The sequence below is a fragment of the Saimiri boliviensis genome, chromosome 12 (genome assembly GCF_048565385.1).
Source record: "Saimiri boliviensis isolate mSaiBol1 chromosome 12, mSaiBol1.pri, whole genome shotgun sequence".
Lineage (NCBI taxonomy): Eukaryota > Metazoa > Chordata > Mammalia > Primates > Cebidae > Saimiri > Saimiri boliviensis.
The window spans coordinates 78,253,356-78,277,094 of record NC_133460.1 but is presented as its reverse complement, the minus strand read 5'-3'; the positions used below and the strand labels follow the sequence as shown (position 1 = coordinate 78,277,094).

The window sequence follows — 23,739 nt, the reverse complement described above, 5'->3', positions numbered from 1 at the left end:
TGTGTGTCAGAGTCAGCTCATTTACATCCAGGCCTATATACTTGACTTTTATGTTATACCAGAAGTCTCTGACTACCTATGGGAAACAAAATGTTGGTAGAATGATCAATTATCTCTGCTGAAATAGAAGTGGTTTTTCTTCCTAATTATGGGGGGAAGAAAAACCATTTTAAATTCTCAATATCAGTGTATTGCTACCTTTTCTAAGCTCCACTCTGGGTAAAAATTGTAAGCATTTTTATATGATTGAATAGTAAGTCACTTATGACAATATTCTGCAATGGACAAGATATATGAAGAGACTATATTGCATCTCATTTACTCTTCGCAGTGACCTTGAGAAGTAGAGAGTAGACTTGAGCCTCAGAGGGGCTGAGGCTGGGACCCTGATCTGTTGTCATCCTGCCCTCCCCTTGAGTTTCTAAAAGTGCCATCCTCAAGAACGTGCACATGTAAAAATGAAAGATACTGACAAGTTTTCAGATTGTGCGTGTGTGTGTGCACACATGCACACACGCATGCCCAGGAGAAAAAAGGGGTACCGCGTAGAACTTTGGCATGTGCTTTTCCCTTTGTGTGGAAATGCTCCTTCCCTCAAACTGCAATGGATGTAAAATCTAGTCACTGGGCCTCACCATCTCTGATCATCCAACCTGGAGCAGCCCCTCCCTGTCACTCACTATCTTATGACCCTGTTTTATTTCCTTCAAAGCCCTTCTTATTAGGGAGGTCGTATGAACATAAGAATAGGAAAGGAGTCAAGCACCTTGCAGCTGTCATGTCAGCTCACTGGTAATGGGCCATCGATATGGAATCTGTCCACCTCGGCTTTCTGGAACAGCTCTCTAGCTCCAACTTGGGTTTAAGCTGCAAAGGGGTCAGGATACAAAGGGGTCAGAACACAGGAGAAACAAACCCCTCCCACAAAGCTCATGTCCCTTTGTAGAGAGATGTGGAACTCAAGACTGAGCTCACAGGAAGGCAGCAGAGCATGGTAGTTGAAAGCTGGAATTCTGGACCCAGGCAGAAGCTGATTAGAGATCCAGCTCTACTAGTGTGTGGCCTGGGCAAGTTACTTACCCTCTCCAGGTCTCAAAATTCTCATCGTTAGATTGACTGTAGTTTGGAAGTTCTGTTATGCTAGGGGACCAGATTTACCCTCCACCTGACACAGCTAAAACAAAATACATGCAACAGTCGTTTTCAGATGTTGGACTTCGCTAGCACAGAACAGTGATCTCTAAGAGACGGAAGATCAGTGAGGTGAGCCCTGTGAGTGCCCAGCTTAATGCCTAAGGGACTTGTTTCCAGACTGCAATGCAAGGAAAGGGAACCCAGGCAGATCCTTGTTGTATTCCAGAGTTGGAAAGATGCCAAGGTTACTAGTGGTCCAAGAGGAGACACACACACACTCACAGAGAGAGAAAGAGAGAGAGAAGGAGGACTAGAAAAGAGAGGAGAGTTAGAGAACTTCAGAGACTTGTAGAACGTTCCCTTGAATCTTCAGCTGAGTACTGAGTGAGGAAACTACCTGAGGCAGGTCTGAGAACAGCTTATGTTCATACCAACAAAGAAAAACACCTTGTAATTCATAGGGAAGTATTTGGCCTCCGTAATGTAGAGAGAAAGCAATCAGTAGAAACTGACCTAGAAATGGCACACAATCAGTAGACATGGACTGTAAAACAAGTATTATGATTCTTTAAAAAAAAATTATCTGTGTGTTTTTTTGTGAGACAGGGTCTCAGTCTTTTGCCCAGGCTAGAGTGCAGTGGCATGATCTCAGCTTACTACAACCTCCACCTCTAGGTTCAGGTGATTCTCAGCCTCTGGACCAGCTGGGATTACAGGCATGTGCCACCATGCCCAGCCAGTTTACATATTTTTAGTAGAGACAGGGTTTCACCATGTTGGCCAGGCTGGTCTTGAACTCCTGGCTTCATGTGATCTGCCTGCCTCTGCTTCCCAAAGTGCTGGGATCACAGGCATGAGTCACCATGCCCTGCCGAGTATTAGAATTCTATTCTACAGATTCAAGAAGGTGGAGGATTTCTTGAGCGTGTTAGTAGAGACATGAAAGATAATTTAAAAATTTAACTTGAATGGCTACAGATGAAAATTACAATATCTGAATTAAAGTGACCATAATTATCTAAGAATTTGCATTTCTAGTATTCTTTCTGCCCTCCAAATATATGTACTTGTGCATGCAAAACCACCATTACGTATACTCCCACACACATGCAGAACAAAGTTAGAAACAGTTTCTGAACATAAATTCCCAGCAAGGGGTCTGTTTTGCTGTGTCGTAAGAAGATAACAAAAAGCCTAACAATATACCTAGACGGAAATGTATTCCAGTTCTTGCAAAAGACATGTGGGCATGTGGCCAGCTGTGCGATCATGAGATTAGTTAGAATTTTGGTTTTGCTTCTTGTTGGTTGGGTGACTCTTGGCAAGTTTCTTTATCTTTATAATGGGGACTGTGATACTTCCTCAATAAATAGTAGATATAGGGCGAATGTGATATAATTAAGAGGGGAAAATTACTTCAGTTTCCTGATGAACAACAAAATAGCTAATTTTTTTTCTTACTTTGTGTCAGGGACTATGCTAACACTATTTCACATATAATTGCATTTAATCTTTATAAAAATTATGAGTCAGTCTTATCATCAACTCACAAATGAGAAAAATGTGACTGAAAGAGGTTCATTAAATTGTGTAGAGTCACTCAGCTCTTTAAGTGGAAGCACATGGATTTTATCTAGGTATGTTAAAATCCTCTTACACAGAGCCCAGAACTTCCAAGGGGTGTGTGTGTGTGTGTGTGTGTGTGTGTGTGTGTATGGGTTCAGGCTGAGGGCCAGTGTGCTAAAACTTGAAAGCAAGAGGTGGTGCTGGGGGCTATAGAATTAGAAAAAAGAAAAGACCTAGCTTACATTGTGAATTGTACTAACTCCCCACCAGGCATGGTGGCTCATGCCTGTAATCTCAGCACTTTCGGATGCCGAGTCAGATGGATCATTTGAGGTCAGGAGTTCGAGACCAGCCTGGCCAACAAAGTGAAACCCCATCTCTACTAAAAATACAAAAATTAGTCGGGCATCATGGCAGGCGCCTGTAATCTCAGCTACTCTGGTGGCTGAGGCAGGAGAATCACTTGTACCCGAGAGGGGAAGGTTGCAGTGAGCCAAAGTTGAGCCATTACACTCCAGCCTGGGTGACAGAGGGAGACTCTGTGTCAAAAGAAAGAAAGAAAAGAAAGAAAGAAAGAAAGAGGCAGGGAGGAAGGAAGGAAGGAAGAAAAGAAATGTACTAACTCCCTGGCCAAAGCTTGTGTGTGTGTGTGTAACAGAGTCTCGCTCTGTTGCCCAGGCTGGAGTGCAATGGCGCTCACTGCAACCTCTGTCTCCTGGGTTCAAGCAATGCTCCTGCCTCAGCCTCCCAGGTAGCTGCGACTACAGGTGCCCACCACCATGCCCGGCTAATTTTTGTATTTTTAGTAGAGGCAGGGTTTCATCACATTGACCAGGCTGGTCTCAAACTACTGACCTCAAATAATCCACCCACCTCGGCCTCCCAAAATGCTGGGAATACAGGCGTGAGCCACTGCGCCCAGTAGACCAAAGCCTGTTTTAAATTAGAGAAAACAGAAAAACTGTGGTTTGGAATGAAATTAACTTGGTAAGGCAAAGTGTGGTATCGCTTATAAGAAGTTTTTCATTTCCTACTATATGCAATACCTTGTCCTTAAGCTTTTAATCCTTTTCTTTCTCCTAGTTATAAGATGCACTTCCGACCTTGCCCCGTGTAAATGAGACAGAGGGAGAAGGTGGTCTTTCTTCTTCTGGGGTTGGTTGCTGAGGAAGGATTAGATAGCCCATGGACTGAAGCAGGACTTTCTCACTAGAGTAGCTTCTCAGGCTGTTGGGAAATCTAATCTAGAAGCAGATGTTACTGTGGAGCAGAACTCTCAGTTCTGATTTCTTCTAGTTCTGTATTAGAGCAGTGACACTGTTGAAAGAACTGAGCTGGTTTGGGCTGGCTGTCTCTATACGGGGAGAGGCTGACCTGCACTTTTTGGGAAGGCCCATTAAGTAGGGCTGCAATCCTGCTGTTATCTGTTAAGATCTTTAAATAAGAATAAGAATGATTAAAGCAGAATGGGCCATAGCCCTGGAGAAAGATACCCAGAGAGGCTGAAAGGGAAAGGCATCTCATAAAAGCAAGAGCTGTAAATATCTTCAGATGGCTCTTTGGTGGGTGATCTCTTAGGAGGGGCAGATTTACAACCTGTAAATAATTTGCAAGGTCATTGGACTATCTTCAATGATGTATCAGCTAATTTATTCATGCCACAAATATTTACTAATACCAACTATGTGTCAGACACAGCTCTAGACATTGGGGGTACTCCATACCTTTGATGGAGCTAACATTTGAGTAGAGGAAACAGATAATCAATAAATACACATATGACGTGTATGGTGATAAGTGATACAAAGAAAATAAAGCAGGGTAAAGAAGAGAAAACGGCAGGGTGAGGGCTGAGTGGGTGCTGGTTTAGATAGGGTAGTTGTATAAGGATTTGTTTAGGAGAATCTTTTATAGTGGGTTATGAAGTTTACAAACTTCATTCAGATCCCACCAAATTGGATTATATGAGAGTTCAGCTGCAGCTGACACTTACCTCTGGTCTAACTCTGAAAACAAAAATTGTTTCCCAAAAGAATTTGTGGTATATGTAGTATTGAGGGTGGGGAAAGGCTCTTTGATGTAGGCAAGATAAAGAACTGGTTTCAATAACTTTTTTTTTTTTTTTGAGACAGAGTTTCGTTCTTGTTGCCCAGGCTGGAGTGCAATGGCATGATCTCAGCTCACTGCAACCTCCACCTCCCAGGTTCAAACAATTCCCCTGCCTCAGCCTCCCAAGTATCTGGGACTACAGACACGCGCCACCACGTCTGGCTAATTTTTTGTATTTTAGTAGAGACGAGTTTCACCATGTTGGCCAGGAGGGTCTCGATTTCCTGACTTCGTGATCCACCCGCCTTGGCCTCCCAAAGTGCTGGGATTACAGGTGTGAGCCACCGCGCCCGGCCTTTCAAGAACTTTGTACAGTGATTACATAGAAATGGATGTGGGTAGTTAGAAAGGGTTCTTATCTATTCAGTCATGCCCACCTGCCCAGCCCCCTGCTGATTCAGACCAGCTTTTACTGCCAAGTACTAGCCAGAAGCCCTGTCTTCATATGCTTTTTATACATCTCTTTTTCTAGCATAGTGTCTGAAATATTAATGCAAGGTGACTGTTAAGCACTTGCCATATCCTTTTAATCCCTGCAACAATACCATTAAGTAGGAGCTGTCATTATCCCCATTTTACAGATGAGGAAACTGAAGCTTGGGGAAGTTAACCTGTACACAGCCTGAGTCTGAATTAGTCAGGTCCTCCTGCCTCCACATTCCTAGTCATTAGGCAAAGCGGGTCCTTCTTATCTTATAAGGTTCAAGTGCATGAATGAGTGAATAAATGGATGGATGGATGGATGGATGGGTGAAAAAACTGCTCCTTTGATTCTAATGGTTAAAGGAATTAGCTAGAGACAAAGCATCGCAACTCCACTGAACCATCAGAGCAGGCAGGCACAGAATTGGTCAGGTGATAATAACAAAATAGCAGGTGACCATCATTTATTCAAGAAATAATATTCAGCATCTCCTCCATGCTAGAGGAGTTAGCCTGCTCCTCGCAGCCACAGACTCTGGCCTCAATGCCTCACTGACCAGGAGGGCTTTGGTGAGGAGACCTGGGCTTCCACTCAGCCCTTTGCGGGTGTTACAGTGATCCCGTTGTGGCCAGAGTGGCAGAGATGGGAGGGGCTGGCGAAAAGAGCGCAGTAGAAGCTGGCCACGAATCGCGCAGAGCCGGCCACAGCCTTCAGGTGATATCATTGATTCCCAAACCAGGGCATGGAATGAGCAAAAAGTAGAGGCGAGACTTGGGTCAGCAGGTTTGGGAGTTGTGATTGAGGACCAGAGTTCCTACCTTTTAAAAAGCCACACCGCCTTTCAATGAACAGGGAAAGAGCCCCAAGGTTCTCTGGAAATCCTGGCCTGGAGTCACGAGCGGAAGTTCCCGGGGAGAGCGCAGGTCACTAGGCCTGCAGGAGGTTTTCCTGAAGTTGTGCTTGTTACAATTTGTTCGATTAAATAATTGGATTTTGATGTCTGTTTCTCAAATGCAGCCTGGATTCCCATGCTGAATGTTTTTAAAACCACTCATGTCTCCCTCTCCCCAGATCCCGCGTTGCCTGCTGCCTTCCCTCCCCGCCAGCCCTCCATCTCCTCCACTTTCCTCCAATAGCCATTGGGAGTCACTCGTCTCTAGACCATTGTGTCTGGGACTTCCTGGGTATAAGAATTACTTAAAGGAAAAAGTCGGACCCAGGGTCTTGGGAATCTGCAAACACCCTTGTGAGAGATGTCTGGGGAAGCATATCCTGAGAAATGTTTTGGGAGACGATGCGGAGGCCAAGTGAGGGTGGGCGGGCAAGGGCAAGTGCCGGGTGAACAGAGACGCAGCCCTTTGCGAGGGATTTTACCTTAGCAAGGGCTTCCTGTGATATGAGCTGCTGCCACATTGTGTTCAGAAAGAATTACTCAGTGATGCCTGGTACAGCTTGGGCAGGAAGGCTTCGTTCAGGACTGAATTAGATCAAGGGACCCCCTGAGTTAGGTCAACGGAGACTCTTGGGAGGGAAGAGAGATGGGTGCAACTCGGATACAGCACAGGCAAGTAGGAATTGAGAGCCAAGGTCAGTGGATGGAAAATTCCTAAGAGGCAATGACACGGTCAGGGGATTCTGGCTAACCCCACCTACCAGGATTCTTGCTGAGGACATCCCCTGGGGGATGGCAGAGAAAGAGAAACCCGATCAGATATGGAGGGTGATCAGATCTCAAGGATGGGAGTTGTTTGCTAAACCGAGTAGGATTCTTTGCTACCACTGGATTTCATGAGGAAGCAGGCACAGGTCTAGGAGAAGGCGCCACTCAAGTTTGGCCAAGCAGAGACTCCTTGTCAGCGGACAACAGCCTCTCCTACCAGTCTGGTTCACAAGAGGCATGCTTGGTTCTTCTGCCTTTTGGCTTGGGACCAGGGCAGGAGCTTGATGGATACTGGCCCAGGAGAGGGAGAAGTGTGCAGGAGGCGAGACCGGGCCTAGCCTTGGAACCCCAGGGCCATAGGCCTGCCAAAATGACAAAGGTACGACCAGCTGAGAGCCCACTGCTTCAAGGGTGGGGAGGTCACAGGCTTTTTAGGTTTCCTGCAGGGGACCTGGGAGTAGTTTGGAATCATGTTTGTCCCCAGTCCAGTTGGGGATTGCTGTCCCAGCTCAGAGGTCGGGAAGTTGAGACGGTGCCTCGATCTCTGGAGGCAGAAACAGGACAACATGTGATTTATTTCTCAGCCTCCAACACATTTTTTCCTTTTTTCATGAAGGAATTTCCAAGTTACTTCTCCTCCAGAAATCATGTGGGCTGTGTCCCTGCCGCAGAGAGGAACCACTTGGTGTACGTCAGCTCCCCTGATTAGGAGTCAGTCGGCAAAGCACTTACTCACTCCAGAAGCATGCGGCCCATGCTAAAGGGGAGAACATTTTCCATTTTGCTTTTGTAAACAAACTATACTCTTTATTTTAAGAAGAAGAAAAAAAAAAACTGTTGAGGCAGCTCTTAACCAGCACTTGCAAGACTAAGCTGACTGGTTTACAATTCAACTCCTTTATTCTTCCAATCATAGCATCTCATTTTAGGTAGTTACTCCCATTGCTTATATTTGATGTCACATAGAGACTCGGTTCCAAACTCCATGACATTCGTGGGCTGAAAGACAAAGGAGCATGACTGGTTTTTCTTCACTTTGAAGACATCTGCAGTTTATTAATTCCACAAGGAAAGCCGGAGGCCAGAGGACGCGGAGATTCTTTGACTATAAAATTTCTTTTTGAGACGGTAGTTCTTCTGTTTTAGCGTTGGGTGGAGTTCATGGGGAGACTTACTTTTCCATGAAAATAGAGAGCAAAGCTTCCCCATCACTGTCACACTATAATAGTCTAGGATCTTTATAGCATTAGTAACATAAAGGGAAAAAGGCCCTTGGTTCAGTGTCGCCTCCTTTAAAGGAAATTGGCTTATGGTCAGACCGTACTGTTCTTATCCCCTGTCTAAGAGGCCGAGTCATCATTTCCCAGTTTTTGCCAGTTTTTCCAGTATTTTGTATCCAGGCAACGTGATAGAAAATAGGCCAGGCCAGGAGTGCTCTGGGAGTCACTGCAGAGCTCAGACTTACTCATGGGGCATATTTTCTTCAATTCACAATGAAAACTCCTAGAAGTTCTGTTTGCATTTTTCCTGAACCCAACCTAGTTGTAAAAATATCTTTGGGATTTGGCCCAGTGCAGTGGCTCACACCTGTAATTCCAGCACTTTGGGAGGCTAAGGCGGGTGGATCACTAGGTCAGGAGTTCAAGACCAGGCTGGCCAAGATGGTGAAATCCCATATCTACTAAAAAGACAAAAAAATTAGCCGGGCACAGTGGCAGGTGCCTGTAATTCCAGCTACTCGGGAGGTTGAGGCAGGAGAATCACTTGAATCCAAGAGGCGGAGGTTGCAGTGAGCTGAGTCACACCACTGCACTCCAGCCTAGGCGACAGGATGAGACTCTGTCTCAAAAACAAAACAAAACAAAACAAAACAAAAAATATCTTTGGGATTAAAGTCTTCCCAGGCCTTCATCTAAACACACTAGCCTTACTTCAGAAAAAAAAAAAAAGAAATTCCAGTTTTCTTTCATGTGTCTCCCCTATAAAAGCAGCAGACTTGCCGGGCGCGGTGGCTCAAGCCTGTAATCCCAGCACTTTGGGAGGCCGAGGCGGGTGGATCACAAGGTCGAGAGTTCGAGACCATCCTGGTCGACATGGTGAAACCCCGTCTCTACTAAAAATACAAAAAACTAGCTGGGCGTGGTGGCGCGTGCCTGTAATCCCAGCTACTCAGGAGGCTGAGGCAGGAGAATTGCCTGAGCCCAGGAGGCGGAGGTTGCGGTGAGCCGAGACGCGCCATTGCACTCCAGCCTGGGTAACAAGAGCGACACTCCGTCTCAAAAAAAAAAAAAAAAAAAAGAAAAAAAAAAAAAAAGCAGCAGACTTTTAGGAGAAAGTCAATTTTTCTTTCCAAATAGGATATGGAACTAAAGGTTTCTAAAAGAAGGAATTAAGGTTAGGCTTTATAATTGGTTTCTGGTATTTTATTCCATTCCTGGTCAGTGATCTGTCCCTACTCTCTCTGGAGGAAGGGAAACTAGCAGATATTGGTTGGGTCAGAATGGAGGTGGTAAAACCATTCAAAGCCATAAAAGGTCAGCAGACAGGCTTGGTGTTTTAGGCAAACCTGTTCTTTCTGGTTAACCATAAGCCCCGTGATTCCCTGTTATATTACTAGCTCGAATTGCATCTCACATTTCTGTTGTTGGCCTAACCTTCTCTCCTGACACTGTGAATTCTAGTTTGATTCATGACATTATAAGACAATCTCCTTGAAGCTAGAAACCCTGCCTAGCATTCTGGATGGTCTAACATGGACATGTTCTAGGAGATTTTTTCTTCCCCCTAAATTAGAGAGCAGGACTTTATAAAAAAAAGAGAGAAATCAATTTTTTGAGACAGGGTCCTGCTCTGTCACCAGGCTGGAGTGCAGTGGCACATTCACGACTCACTCAGCCTCCCAAGTGGCTGGGGCTACTGGTGTGAGCCCCCACACCCAGCTAACTTTCGATTTTTTGTGTATGCCCAGGCTGGTCTGGAACTCCCTGGGCTCAAGTGATCCTCCTACCTCAGCTTCCCAAGGTGCTGAAATGACAGATATGAGCTACTGTACCTGGCCAGAAAAGAAATATTTAACATTAGATAGTTTCCTGTAGACATATGTAGAAAGCATCATATATACAAGCTTAGTAGCAGATGGTTAGAGCTGGAAAGCATTTGAGAAATGTTTTCCTTCCATCCACTTGTTTGCAAATAATGAAGAGTTGGATGACTTAGCTAAGTACTTCAAGAAAGCTGGGATACAGAGTTAGGAATAGACAAGGGTTGTTTTCAACTTGGGGCAGTTTTGCCCTCCAGGGAATAATTGGCAATGTGCCTCGAAGTTTTTGATGATCACAAATGGCATCTAGCTGAACAGTAGAGCCTCCCATAAAAAAAAATTAACGGGTTTAAAATGTCAGTAGTGCTGAGGTTGAGAAATGCTGGTCCAACCCCAGGCTGGCGCTCTTTCTACTTCAGCATCGTTCCAGCATGCTGCACTGTTTGTTCTAAGATTTATTCATTGATGACAGAGACTCAGGTCATTTTGACTTTAGCAGAAGCAAATCAGTACATGTTCAAGTGTGCAGTGTTGCTTTCTTAGCCCTAGGGTTAGTCTGTGAATTATGGAATTGCAAGGAATGAAGTCCAGTTCGTTTCTACATCTTTCATCTCATTTAGACATCCAACTGGTAAAAGTTGTTTCTCAGAGGTGCTCTGGGGACCCCACATGGCAATGTGGGTGCATCATTTTTGAAGTGACAGATGTTAGCAGTTGTATTATTCTCCCCAATTCAGTGTTCAGAAATAGGACTAGATTGGCCGGGTGAGATGGTTCATGCCTGTAATCCCAGCACTTTGGGAGGCCAAGGAGGGTGGATCACGAGGTCAGGAGTTCAAGACTAGCCTGGTCAAGATAGTGAAACCCCATCTCTACTAAAAATATAAAAACTGGGCAGGCATGGCAGCCAGCCTATAATCCCAGCTACTTGGGAGGCTGAGGCAGAGAATGGCTCAAACTCAGGAGGCAGAGGTTGCAGTAAGCAGAGATCGCACCACTATACTCCAGCCTGGGAGACAGAGCAAGACTCCATCTCAAAAAAACAAAAAACGAAAAGGAAATAGGACTAGATTTTAAAGCTGGGCTCTGTAACCCAACCACATAGATTCAGTGACTTGGCAATTAAGTGCCTTCACTTTCTATGAATAGATACATTGTACAAGATCAGGAAATTGCTATAGTACTGTTTCAACCAATTTACCCAGTGATAGGAGCCCTTTGTACATGGTGTCTCGGAAGAGTGTACATTTTGGACAAAACACCACACAAGATGCTCAACAACTGTGATGGACTCTCATCCCTTCTAATATCACAAGCAGAATTTGTAGTTGGGGACAGGCACAGTGGCTCACGCCTGTAATCATAGCAGTTTGGGAGGCCGAGGTGGGCGGATCACTTGAGGTCAGGAGTTTGAGACCAGCCTGGCCAACATGGCGAAACCCTGCTTCTACTAAAAATACAAAAAATTAGCCAGGTGTGGTGGCACATGCCTGTAATCTCAGGTCCTTGGGAGGCTGAGGCAGGAGAATCACTTGAACCCTTGAGGCAGAGGTTGTGGTAAGTTAAGACTGGGCCTCTGCACTCCAGCCAGGGTGACAGAGCAAGACTCTATCTCAAAAAAAAAAAAAAAAAAAGAATCTGTAGTTGGCAATGGCAAAGAAAATTTTTGCCTCCAGAGGGATTAGAGTGAACTTTTCAGCCTTTTTTGGTCAATACAGAAATTAGTTCTCCCAGTCAATGCTGAGAATTGGTGGGAATTTTCTTCTGTTTTGTTTGTTTTTCCTGTTGCTATCATACATTTAACCTCTACATGTTACAAAAATCACAATCTATTGTTACTATTTTTTTCTTAAAACAATAAACTGGGGGCTGGGCATGGTGGCTCACACCTGTAATCCCAGCACTTTGGGAAACCAAGGCAGGCACATCGCAAGGTCAGGAGTTTGAGACCAGCGTGGCCAACATGGTGAAACCCTGTCTCTACTAAAAATACAAAAATTAGCCAGGCGTGGTGGCATACACCCTCTAATCCCAGCTACTTGGGAGGCTGAGACAGGAGAATTGCTTGAACCTGGGAGGCAGAGGTTGCAGTGAGCTGAGATCACACCACAGCATTCAAGCCTGGGTGACAGAACGAGACTCCATCTCAAAAAAAAAACAAAAAACAAAAACGGAAGGGTTTAAGTGAGCTTCCCACCTTCTTCTTCCATGTAGCTGGGATTACAGGCGTGCACATCATACCTGATTAATATTTTAATTCTTTGTAGAGATAGGGGTCTCATCATCTTTCCCAGGCTGGTCTCAAACTCCTGGACTCAATTAATCCTTCCACCTCAGCCTCCCAAAGTGCTGGGATTACAGGCGTGAGCCACTGCCTCCGGCCGCTCAATTCAGTCTTTACCTCTCACCCCTCTGTCTCATTCATGACTGTTGAAATTTCTGGCCAGGAGCGGTGGCTCACACCTGTAATCCCAGCACTTTGCACTCCAGCCTTGGTGACACAGCAAGACTGTCTAAAAAAAAAAAAAGAAAGAAAGAAAGAAAGAAAAGAAAAAGAAATTTCAACGGCACCAGAGTTTGACTCTTGTTATGGAGAAGTGATGGGAAATATGTTTACTGCGAAAATGCCCTGAGAGGCTAAAAGCAAAATGGCTCACATCTTATTATGGGTGACTATAATGATAACAGATGAAGAGGAAGGGGTTGGGAGGTCCTGAGGAAATGGAAGCCTATCTCCTACTTAGGCTGCTATGCGCTTTCCTGTTTTCTCTGCAGATTAATTGGCACGGCCACTGTAGCCTTGAAGGACCTGATTGGTGACCAGAGCAGATCCCTGCCATACAAGTTGACCTCCCTGCTAAATGAGAGGGGGCAGGATACTGGGGTGAGTGTTATCTCTCTCATTGAATGGCTTTGACGTGAGATGATTGAGCAAAATTCATTAAGAAAAAGCTCTAAGCCCAGGTGTTCTGGCTCATGCCTGTAATCCCAGCACTTTGGGAGGCCAAGGCGCGTGGATCAGCTGAGGTCAGGAATTTGAGGCCAGCCTGGCTAACATGGTGAAATCCCTTCCCTACTAAAAATACAAAAATTATTTGGGTGTGGTTGTGGGCGCCTGTAATCCTGGGAGACAGAGGTTGCCGTGAGCCGAGATTGCGCTATTGCACTCCAGCCTGGGCTACAAGAGTGAAATGCCATCTCAAAAAAAAAAAAGAAAGAAAAGAAAGAGAAAGGTCTAAATTGTCAGAACCAATTGGTGACATTGGGGAAAAAATAAGTAAAGAAAAAAAGGTATAAAGTGCTAATTAGCTAACTACACACAAAAAAATCTGGTTTTGAGGTTTTTCTGGTGATCTTTCTCAAGTGTGTATGCTTTAAATAAGAATCTGGGTCCGTTTGTAAAATGACGTGGACCTTATTTTATGCTCTCAGTCACAGAACTAGGAAATTACCTAGATTTGATTATCTATGACAGAACTCTATAGAGTAAGGGTGAGCCCCTCTGGGTGTAGCTCTGTGCTTAGCCATGTGGGTGTTAACATTTGTGTGGTTAGATATAATTCTGTATATCATATACTCTTTGAAACATTCTGTAGAAGGAAGAATGAAGTAACCTTGGAATATCAAGATGGCAATATCATAATCTTTTTTTTTTTTTTTTTTTTTTGAGATGGTGTCTCATTCCATCACCCAGGCAGGAGTACAGTGGTGTGATCTCAGCTCACTGCAACCTCTGCCTCCTGGGTTCAAATGATTCTCCTCTCCTGCCTCAGCAACCAGAGTAGCTGGGATTATAGGCACATGCCACCAAGCTCAGTTAATTTTTATATTTTTAGCAGAAACAGAGTTTTACCATGTTGGTTAGGCTAGTCTCGAACTCCTGAATTCAGGTGACCCACCTGCCTCCACCTCCCAAAGTGCTGGGTTACAGATATGTGTCACCACGCCTGGCCTCCTAATCTTTATTATTACATTGGGTGCTGGATGTTTTCTGGTCACAGTCTCTCTCAGTAAGTACATCTTGATATTGTCTGATGCAAGACCAGAATACTCTTACTCAAGTATATGTGCTTTTAAAAAGAATGACTCAAGTGTCGCAAGTCCCAGATTTCATATAATTAGTAAGAAGCACTCATAAAGGTACCATGCTTGGCCCATAACTTCCAACCCCTTCATTTTCCAATCAACTTATGTTTCTTGGGAGCCTGGGCAAAGGGAGAAAAATTTACACTAAAAGATGGAATCCTGTAGGCAAAGCTTGGCTTCTCAACAGCCCTGTGAGAGAATGGCAATTTTGCTGGTCTGGTCTCTAAAACTTAGAGGTTTGCCACAAATCAGCATTCTAATCAGAACACACATTCAGAATATTGACTATCATCTGTTTACCGAAAACCTAGCTGAGAGAAATGATGCTCAGAAAAGGTGGTATAAGTCAGTGAATTTTCTGCCTTCTTTTTTTTTAAGCACAGAAGAAAGCATATGTAGACTCATAGAATGGCAGAACTGTTGTGATTCAATGGAGCGTGTTAGTCCATTTGGCACTGCTATAAAGGAATACCGGAGGCTGGGTAATTTACAAAGAAAAGAGGTTTATTTGGCTGTCAGTTCTGCAGGCTGTACAAGCATGGCACCAACATCTGCTTGGCTTCTGGTGAGGCCTCAGGAAACTTTTACTCATGGGGGAAGGTGGAAAGGAAGCAGGCATAGCATATGGTGAGAAAGGGAGCAAGAGAGAAGAGGGGGAAGCAGCCAGACCCCTTTTAATAACTAGACCTTGTGGTAACTAATAGGGTGAGAACTCATTCATTACTGCAAGGATGGCACCAAGCCCTTCATGAGGGATCCCCTGCCATGACCCAAACACCTCCCACTAGGGCCCACATCCACTACTGGCGGTCATATTTCAACATGAGATTGAGATTTGGAGGCAACAAACATCAAAACCATACCATGGAGTAAGGAAAGTAAAGGGCCTCAAGCCCTGCCCCCTATAATTTACCCTTTTGGGGGTCTCTGGGGCACCTCTGGGAATCCCCAGGTTACTAGAACACAGCATGAAATCCACAGATCCAGGGGATGGCTGTCTGTGTGTTCTTCTAGGTTTGAAAAGTTTGATTCTTAGATTAAGTCTAGCAACTAAGCCCTTCAGCACTGCCTGCATTCAGCTGAGATGCTGCTCTTAACGATTCTTTGTGTGCTGTGAAACTGGCTGGGGGCATATTCCTTATCCTGTTCAGTGTCTTCCAGAGCAGTAGTTCCAAGTCACAGGTGTACCAGTCTATGAGGGAGTCTTCAATGATGAACAGGCAAATGGAAAAATATAGGGCAGTGCACTGTGTGTGTCTGTGTGTGTGTGTGTGTGTGTGTGTGTGTGTGTGTGTGTGCTTACCAGATGTAAGAAAAGTGGCAAATGGAAGTATAGAATGTGCATTTCAATTCACACAAATCAGGCTGGGCACGGTGGCTCATGCCTGTAATCCCAACACTTTGGGAGGCCGAGGTGGATGGATCATGAGATCAGGAGTTTGAGACCAGCCTGGCCAACATAGTAAAACCTCGTCTCTACTAAAAATACAAAAATAATTAACTGTGCATGGTGGCAGGCACCTGTAATCCCAGCTACTTAGGAGGCTGAAGCAGGAGAATTGCTTGAACCTGGGAGCTGGAGTTTGCGGTGAGCCAAGATCAAGCCACTGCACTCCAGTCCGGGTGACAGTGTGAGACTCTGCCTCAAAAATATAAATAAATAAATTCATATAAACAGGCTGGGTGTGGTGGCTCATGCCTGTAATCCCAGCACTTTGGGAGGCTGAGGCAGGCGGATCACCTGAGGTCAGGAGTTTGAGACCAGCCTGGCCAACATGGTAAAACCCCATCTCTTCTAAAAAAAAAAAAAAAAAAAAAAATTAGTTAGCCAGGCATGGTGGTGCATGCCTGTAATCCCAGATACCCAGGAGGCTGAAGCAGGAGAATCATTGGAATCCAGGAGGTGGAGGCTGCAGTGAGCCAAGATCGCTCCACTGCGCTCCAGCCTGGATGACAAAGTGAGACCCTGTCTCAAAATAAAATGAAATAAAATTCACATAAACAACAAGTAACTTCTCAGTGCAAGTATGTCCTTTATGCTGTCCTATATTTTATCTGGTCACCTTGCGTGTGTGTGCACGTGTGTGTATGTGTGTGCCATCCTTATTTCAAAAAATAGCAAATTTTTTGAAATTTTGTGGGTTCAAGAGATTAAAAAGCACTGTACGTCAAACTCTGCCCTAAAATAATGTTCCACGTGAGAAATTTATCTCCACTCTTAGAAGCAGGAATAACTTGATCTCTTGTACGGAGCTAAGGAGCTAGTATGTTTCCTCCTTGGTGGTGAAAGTTACGTCACGTTTTCAGTTTCCCTTTTTGTTTGGCTCTAGGCATTTTGGAGGTCACAGATTATGCAAGACAAATGGCAATTATATTTAACTTCATGGTTTTCATATTTGTTTCCTCTTTAGCCAGATTCAATTCTGCTTTTTTTATCCTATTTTATGAATCACAATTTTATATAAATGTTTTGTTAGGCACTTTTTTTTCCTAGCTCTGTTGCCTAGGCTGGAGCGCAGTGGTGCGATCTCTGCTCACTGCGACCTCCACCTCCTGGGTTCAAGCGATTCTCCTGCCTTAGCCTCTTAAGTAGCTGGGATTACAGGCACCTGCCACCCCATCTAGCCAATTTTTGTATTTTTTGTAGAGATGGGGTTTCGCTGTGTTGGCCAGGCTGGTCTCAAACTCCTGACCTCGTGATCCACCCACCTTGGCCTCCCAAGGTGCTGAGATTATAAGCATGAGCCACCGTTCCTGGCACCATCTCAGCTCACTGCAACCTCCGTCCCCCCACACCGCTTAGGTTCAAGCAGTTCTCCTGCCTCAGCCGCTGAGTAGCTGTGATTACAGGCGCCCGCCACCATGCCCGGCTAATTTTTGTATTTTTAGTAGAGACAGGGTTTTGCCATGTTGGCCAGACTGGTCTCGAACTCCTGACCTCAGGTGATCTAGCCACTTCAGCCTTCCAAAGTGCTGGGATTACAGGCATGAGCCACTGTGCCTGGCCCTAAAGTTCTTCTTTAAAGAGAAGTATGAAAGTAAATCTCAGCAATTAATAATGAAATAAGCAATGAGCAACCACATAAATTAATCATTTACAGTGAGCCTCTGTAATTGTGATTCTGTGATGGGAGGCCATCTCCAGTCTAGGATGGAGGTATATGACAAGTTCACATCTGCTTGTCACAACTTTATTGATGAGGTGGCCCCTTAGCAAAGCTACACTTGGCAACCTGTGACAGGGAGCTCCTTCCCCACCCGGCCTTGGATATCAGTGGGAGGATAGGAACAGTAGAGCGTGGGACCCCTCCCCCTTTCTAGTCTCGCTTTCCTATTCCCTCTCTCTTACCCTTTCAAGACTTTGGCTCCGCTAAAGTTGCTTGCATTGAGTCTATAACAAGCTGGTGCCCTGCACTGATATTTGCAACGAATTATTTCCACCCAGGCCACCATTGACTTGGTGATCGGCTATGATCCACCTTCTACTCCACATCCAAATGACCCGAGTGGGCCCAGCGTGCCAGTCATGGGAGGTAAGCTGACCCTTCTGAAATCCCAGCCGCCCCCAGCGGGGGCTGCTAAAGACACACAGGAGAGTGTTTGGAGAGAGCCGGCTGTGAATTCACCAGCCCATAGCTCCCTGCCCACCCAGACAGGGGCCCCGCTAGGCAGGTGGGGCTGCCTGAATTGGGACATTGCATTTGTTTACGCAATCCCCTTGAAGGTAGAGGGGAAGAGTGAACCAGTCTTTTACTGAACAACCTCACGGTGAGCACAAAAAGCACGCGCGGGCTCCAACAGAATGTCCCATGGCTTTGCTTCAGGTTTGTGGCTTCCACCCCGTACAGTGTCCCCAGGCGGTTTGGCTCAGAGAAAGGCCCCTCAGCCCTCCTCCATATGTCTCCTCACCTCCCAAAGGTGCGACCACCGGGCTGTGCTCTCAGCATCAGTCTCATGGTCATGACCTTCAATTGGAGCCTCCTTCTCTCTCTCCCATAACCCCGGCCCCGTCTGGTTCTCAAACGTCTGGTCCCCAAACAGCCCCCAGTCCTCTAAGCAGTTGCTTCTCTTCAGCATAACCCATATCGTCCTTGGCCTTTGACATGGGCTGCCAGTCATTCAGGGCCCCCATCAGGTACCACTCCAGGTGGGGTTGGGGCTGGGGACTCAGGGAGGGAGTTGCCTGCAAGACAATCAGACTCTCGTGCAGCTGAGTCTGACCCTCCTCAGTGTTTCCCCAGGATGACGAGATGCTAAAAGTGTCTCTGTCCCTTCCTCAGACCTAAGATGCATGACCAACGGCCCCATCTGTTACCCGTCTTGGGATGTGACCCAGGAAGGGAGGGGCCCCTCCTCTCACCACACTCACCTGCTTCCTTGAAATTCTCCCTCCTGAGAGGAAGTCCTGGCACTTGTTCCTGAGGTGGCTCCTTGGGGCCTGTCTTCTCCTTGCTTCTCTTGGTTCAGAACTTGGCTCTCCGGCCGCCCGAGGGTCCGCTATGCACGGCAGCAGCACCTCCCTGCCTGCCCTGCCCGTTCCCGCCTGACTTCTCATCTTGCTCAGCCTGACCCCAGCCCCTGCCCCTGCTTATGCACCCATGATGAATGTTTTGGCCCATTTTTTGACAAAGTAGTTGCGGGTTTCCAGGGAGGGCTAGCTGGCTTCCTCTTGGTGACAAGACATGGCCCCAGCACATCAGCAGTGTGTTCTGCCCGTGACCCTCTTCCAAGTGGCACCCTGAGCATGCTGCTTGGCCTTGGACAGTGAGCCCTGCAGAAGCACTGCCGTGGCTCCCTTTGCTTCCACAGCAGTGATGACAAAAAGAAATCCACAAAACATAGAGGACACAGGCCGGCACCGATAACACCATCAGGTGCTGAACTGAGTGGTCCTACCCATTTCCCTGGGACCTCCTCTGCTTATGACTGTTGTCACCAGCGTTTGTACCTGTGTGGGAAGAGTACTGGTGCTTTCTGGCCTGCACAAGGCAGCCCTAATTGATGAACTACCTAGAGTAGCCTCTGAATTGAAAAGATCAGGGCATCTTTCTTCACACGATTGTTTCTCCTAAGCTGGACCCTGTTTGTTAGTTTCCTAGGGCGGTTGTTCTAAACTACCGCAGACTGGGTGGCTTAAGCCACAGAAACGTATTCTCTCACAGTTCTGGACATCAGAAGTCTGAAAAGTCAACGTGTCAGCAGGGTTGGTCCTTCGGGAGCCGCTCAGCCTTTCTCCCAGCTTCTGTTGGTTGCCAGCCTTCCTCCTAAGCATCTGTGGCTTGTAGACACATCACTCCCGTCTCTGACGCTGCTGTCAAACGGTGATCTACCTGTGCGTCTTGGTGTCTTTCTTGCCTTTTTCTCCGCCAGGATATAGATCCTGAGTGGCTCAAGGATCCTCCTGTGTGTCTGTTTTTACCTGGGGTTCTCCTCTCTATGCATCTGTTTTTGTTTGTTTTTGAGACTAGTCTCTCTCTCTCTCCCAGGCTGCAGTGCAGTGGTGTGCAGTATCGGCTCACTGCACCCTCCGCCTCCCGGGTTCAAGCGATTCTCATGCCTCAGCCTCCTGAGTAGCTGGGATTACAGGTGCCTGCCACCATGCTTGGCTAATTTTTGTATTTTTAGTAGAGACGAAGTTTTACCACATTGGCCAGGCTGGTCTCAAACTCCTGACCTTAAGTGACCTGCCCGCCTTGTCCTCCCAAAGTGCTGGGATTATAGGTGTGAGTCACCACACCTGACCCCTCTCTGTGTGTCTGTATCTAAATTTCTTATAAGGCACTGGTCACTGGATTGGGACCCACCCAAATCAAGTTAAGATAAAGTCATTCTGGATTAGGGTGAGTTCTAACCTTCTCTTAAGGTTTGTAACCTTATCTTAACTGTACAGAAACCTTATTTCCAAATAAGATCACATTCTGAGGTTCCAGTGGACATGAATTTGGAGAAACAGTATTCAACCCAGTACACTGGCAGATAAAAGACAATTTCATTATGTTTATTCCATTCCAAGAGCCAAAATATTAAATGGGTTCTCTTGTGTTACCCTTTCTGCCAGGCCTTTAGGGGAAAAAGAACACAGTGGTTCATTCAAGTAAAAAGTGTAAACTTAAAGAGGTCAGCACCACACCATTTTTTTTTTTTTTTTTTTTTTTTTTTTTTTTTGAGATGGAGTTTTGCTCTTGTTACCCAGGCTGGAGTGCAATGGCGCGATCTCGGCTCACCGCAACCTCCGCCTCCTGGGTTCAGGCAATTCTCCTGCCTCAGCCTCCTGAGTAGCTGGGATTATAGGCACGCGCAACCATGCCCAGCTAATTTTTTGTATTTTTAGTAGAGTCGGGGTTTCAACATGTTGACCAGGTTGGTCTCGATCTCTCGACCTTGTGATCCACCCGCCTCGGCCTCCCAAAGTGCTGGGATTACAGGCTTGAGCCACCGCACCCGGCCTGCACCACACCATTTATTAGTATTTATGGAGTCAGAACATTGCTTGCTGGGTTTATTTTTTATTTTATTTTATTTGAGATGGAATATTGCTTTGTTGCCCAGGCTGGAGTACAGTGACGTGATCTCGGTTTACTGCATCCTCCGCCACCATGCTGGGCTAATTTTTTTATTTTTAGTAGAGACAGGGTTTTACCATGTTGACCAGGCTGGCCTCAAATTCCTGACCTCAAGTGATCCACCTCAGCCTCCCAAAGTGCTGGGATTACAGGCGTGGGCCAGGGCGCCTGGCTTGCTGGGTTTCTTGAGTGCCATTACTAGATGCTGTAGCACTGGGGATGATGAGTGTTTTAAAACACGGTTCCTGCCCTCCAGAAACTTTCGGTTCAGGTTTGGTGACAAGATTCTTTTTAATCCCAAAGATATAACATTACAGATAAAAGCAAGGGCTTTGGGGTCAGCCTGGCCTACACTGGATTCTGCATCTATTGTTAACTGGCCATAGGACCTTGGATAAGTCACTTAACTTCTCTGAATCTCAGCTTTCTTTACTGGAAAGCAGGGATAATTGCAGTACCTTTATCATAAAGTATTTAGCCCAGTGCCTGGCCCACAGTAATAGCTGCATTAATGGTAGTCCCTATTATTATTATAAAAACAATTCCAGATGACTGGAATTGTAGTTCAGCTGAGTAACAACACTTGGTGATTTTCAAATTGTTTTCTTTAAAAAGCAGAGTTTTTAGAAAAGAATGTCCTGGTTTGGCTCAAAGTAAGGTTGAGATGATCAAATGCTTTCTTTATAAATATTATTTAAAAAATTATCCCAGTGAACCAGAAAATGTTTGAGAACAAGCACTTTATCAAGCTGTTCAGAATGTGAAGGAGATCCTGCCTCCTGAAATGGATCCTGATGAGCCCAAACTGAGAAACCCAAGTGCTAAAACCATGTGATTTTCCTGGAGCAAATTTCTGTTTTCTTAGAAATGGAAGGAGAAAAAAAAAAAAAAAAAAAAAAAGACCAACTCTTAACTTTAAAAAAAAATTTTTTAATTAATTAATTAATTTTTCTGTTTTTGAGAAGGAGTCTTGTTGTGTCACCCAGGCTGGAGTGCAGTGGCATGATCTTGGCTCACTGCAACCTCCACCTCCCAGGTTCAAGCGATTCTCCTGCCTCAGCCTGCTGAGTAGCTGGGATTATAGGTAGGTGCCACCATGCCCAGCTAATTTTGTATGTTTAGTAGAGATGGGGTTTCACCATATTGGCCAGGCTGGTCTTGAACTCCTGACTTTAGGTGATCCACCCACCTCGGCCTCCCAAAGTGCTGGGATCACAGGTGTGAGCCACCACACGTGGCCCCAACGCTTAAACTTTTAAACTTGCTGGGAAGAAAATCCTTGCCATCCAAGGCTGCTTCTCCTCTCCTCTTGGTTTAAGCCTTTGTAGCACCAGTGCTCCCAGCAGGACAGTGGACTTAAGGAATCCACCATCCCCTTAGGAGTCCAGATCCCAGAGGGTTCAGCACCAAGGAACCGCACAAGCACAGCCCAGGTCTCCCGCAGAAGTTCTTTAGAATCCCTGACATTGCTCGACTAAGACAGGAAATGAACCAGAACTTGGGTTCCTTGTATTTGGATTTCAAACAAAGGAGGTCACCAAGTGTTGGTCTGCAAATGAACTGTGTTTGCAGGGCAACTTTATTTTTAAGTACAAGATGACAAAGTAAAATTTCTTTATTATAAAAAATAAACAGGGCTCTTTGATCTGGAAGTGCTGTCTTTGTTCTATAAAATGAAAGTTTGCCAGGGCTAGGTCACGGGGGGCATGCTGTGTGTCAGCTTCCTAATCTGGCTAAGAGAAATGTTTCTTCAGCATTTAACAAAAAACCCTTCTAATAGCCTCGACTATCTAGGTGTTTCAAGGAAAAAGATTTATTTTCCCTTACATAGTGTCTTAGTCTGTTTGCATCTCTATAAAGGAATACCTGAGGCTGAGCAAGTTATAAAGAAAATAAGTTGGCAGGGTACAGTGGCTCATGTCTGTAATCCCAGCACTTTGGGAGGCAGAGGCAAGTGGATCATGAGGTTGGGGGTTTGAGACCAGCCTGGCCAACATGGTAAAACTCCATTTCTACTAAAAGTACAAAATTAGCTGGGTGTGGTGGTGTGCACCTGTAATCCCAGCTACTCAGGAGGCTGAGGCAAGAGAATTGCTTGAACCCGGGAGGCAGAGGTTGCAGTGAGCCTAGACTGCACCATTGCACTCCAGCCTTGGCTACAGAGCAAGAATCCATCTCCAAAAAAATTAAGAAAAGTTTATTTGGTTCATGATTCTTCAGACTATACAAGAAGCATGGTGCCAGCATCTGTTTCTGATGAGGGCTTCAGGGAGCTTCCACTCAGGGAGGAAGGGGAAGGAAAGCAGGTATCAAATGATCAGAGAGGAGGAACATGAAAGAGAAGGCGGGGGTGCTGCTTTCTTTTAAATAACCAACTCTCAAGTGAACTCGCTCATTACTACAGAGAAGGCTCCAAGCCATTCATGAGGGATCCACCCCCATGACCCAGACACCTTCCAGTAGGCCCTACCTCCAACACTGGGGATTAGATTTCAACATAAGATTTGGAGGGAACAGATATCCAAACTATATCACATGGTAACTCAGTTCAACTGAGCAAAGGTATCTTTGAGCACCTACTGTGACCCCCTGCTAGGGAAGACACCAGGGAAAAAGAAACTTACAGTCTTGGGAGAATAAAGACCAACAAATATGAGACAGAGAACAGCAAGACAGCCATACCCCTTGGCATTGCATACCTTAATGGCATAAGCAGGACACCTGGCCCAGAATTTTTGTAATTTTAGTAGAGACGGAGTTTCACCATATTGGCCAGGCTGGTCTCAAACTCCTGACCTCGTGATTCTCCCACCTTGCCCTCCCAAAGTGCTGGGGTTACAGGCGTGAGCCACTGCACCTGGCCTGATATTGATTTTAAAGTTTCTAATCCACATAGTGGCTCCTGCAGAGGAGATATTAGAAATATTTATGCTGGAACACAAAAGTGAAGATTTTCAGGAAAATTTGCCCTTGCAATTTGAAGAAGCTAGTTATGATCACATCGCAGGAAGTGAACACCTGAGGGGTTCTTGTTTAAGGAATGCTTTCTTAGAGCTTTTATATGAAGATGACAAAAGGTAGAGACCCTGTGGCACCAGTGGCTTGACTGGAAGTGTGCGTCGTCGTCAAAGATGTTCTTTTCATTGACCCCTCGAAG

The 23,739-nt window shown here is 45.6% G+C and overlaps 1 protein-coding gene across 2 annotated transcripts in view; it reads left to right on the top strand.

Annotated features, from left to right (window-relative positions):
- The window catches only part of MYOF (myoferlin), a 185,007-nt gene that overhangs the window by 36,800 nt on the left and 124,468 nt on the right, over positions 1 to 23,739 (top strand). For both annotated transcript variants that reach the window (XM_074382594.1, XM_039465156.2), the window contains exons 4-5: positions 12,709 to 12,817; positions 17,465 to 17,552. In XM_074382594.1, coding sequence (XP_074238695.1) covers positions 12,709 to 12,817; positions 17,465 to 17,552 — 197 coding nt within the window. The remainder of the gene's footprint in view (positions 1 to 12,708; positions 12,818 to 17,464; positions 17,553 to 23,739) is intronic.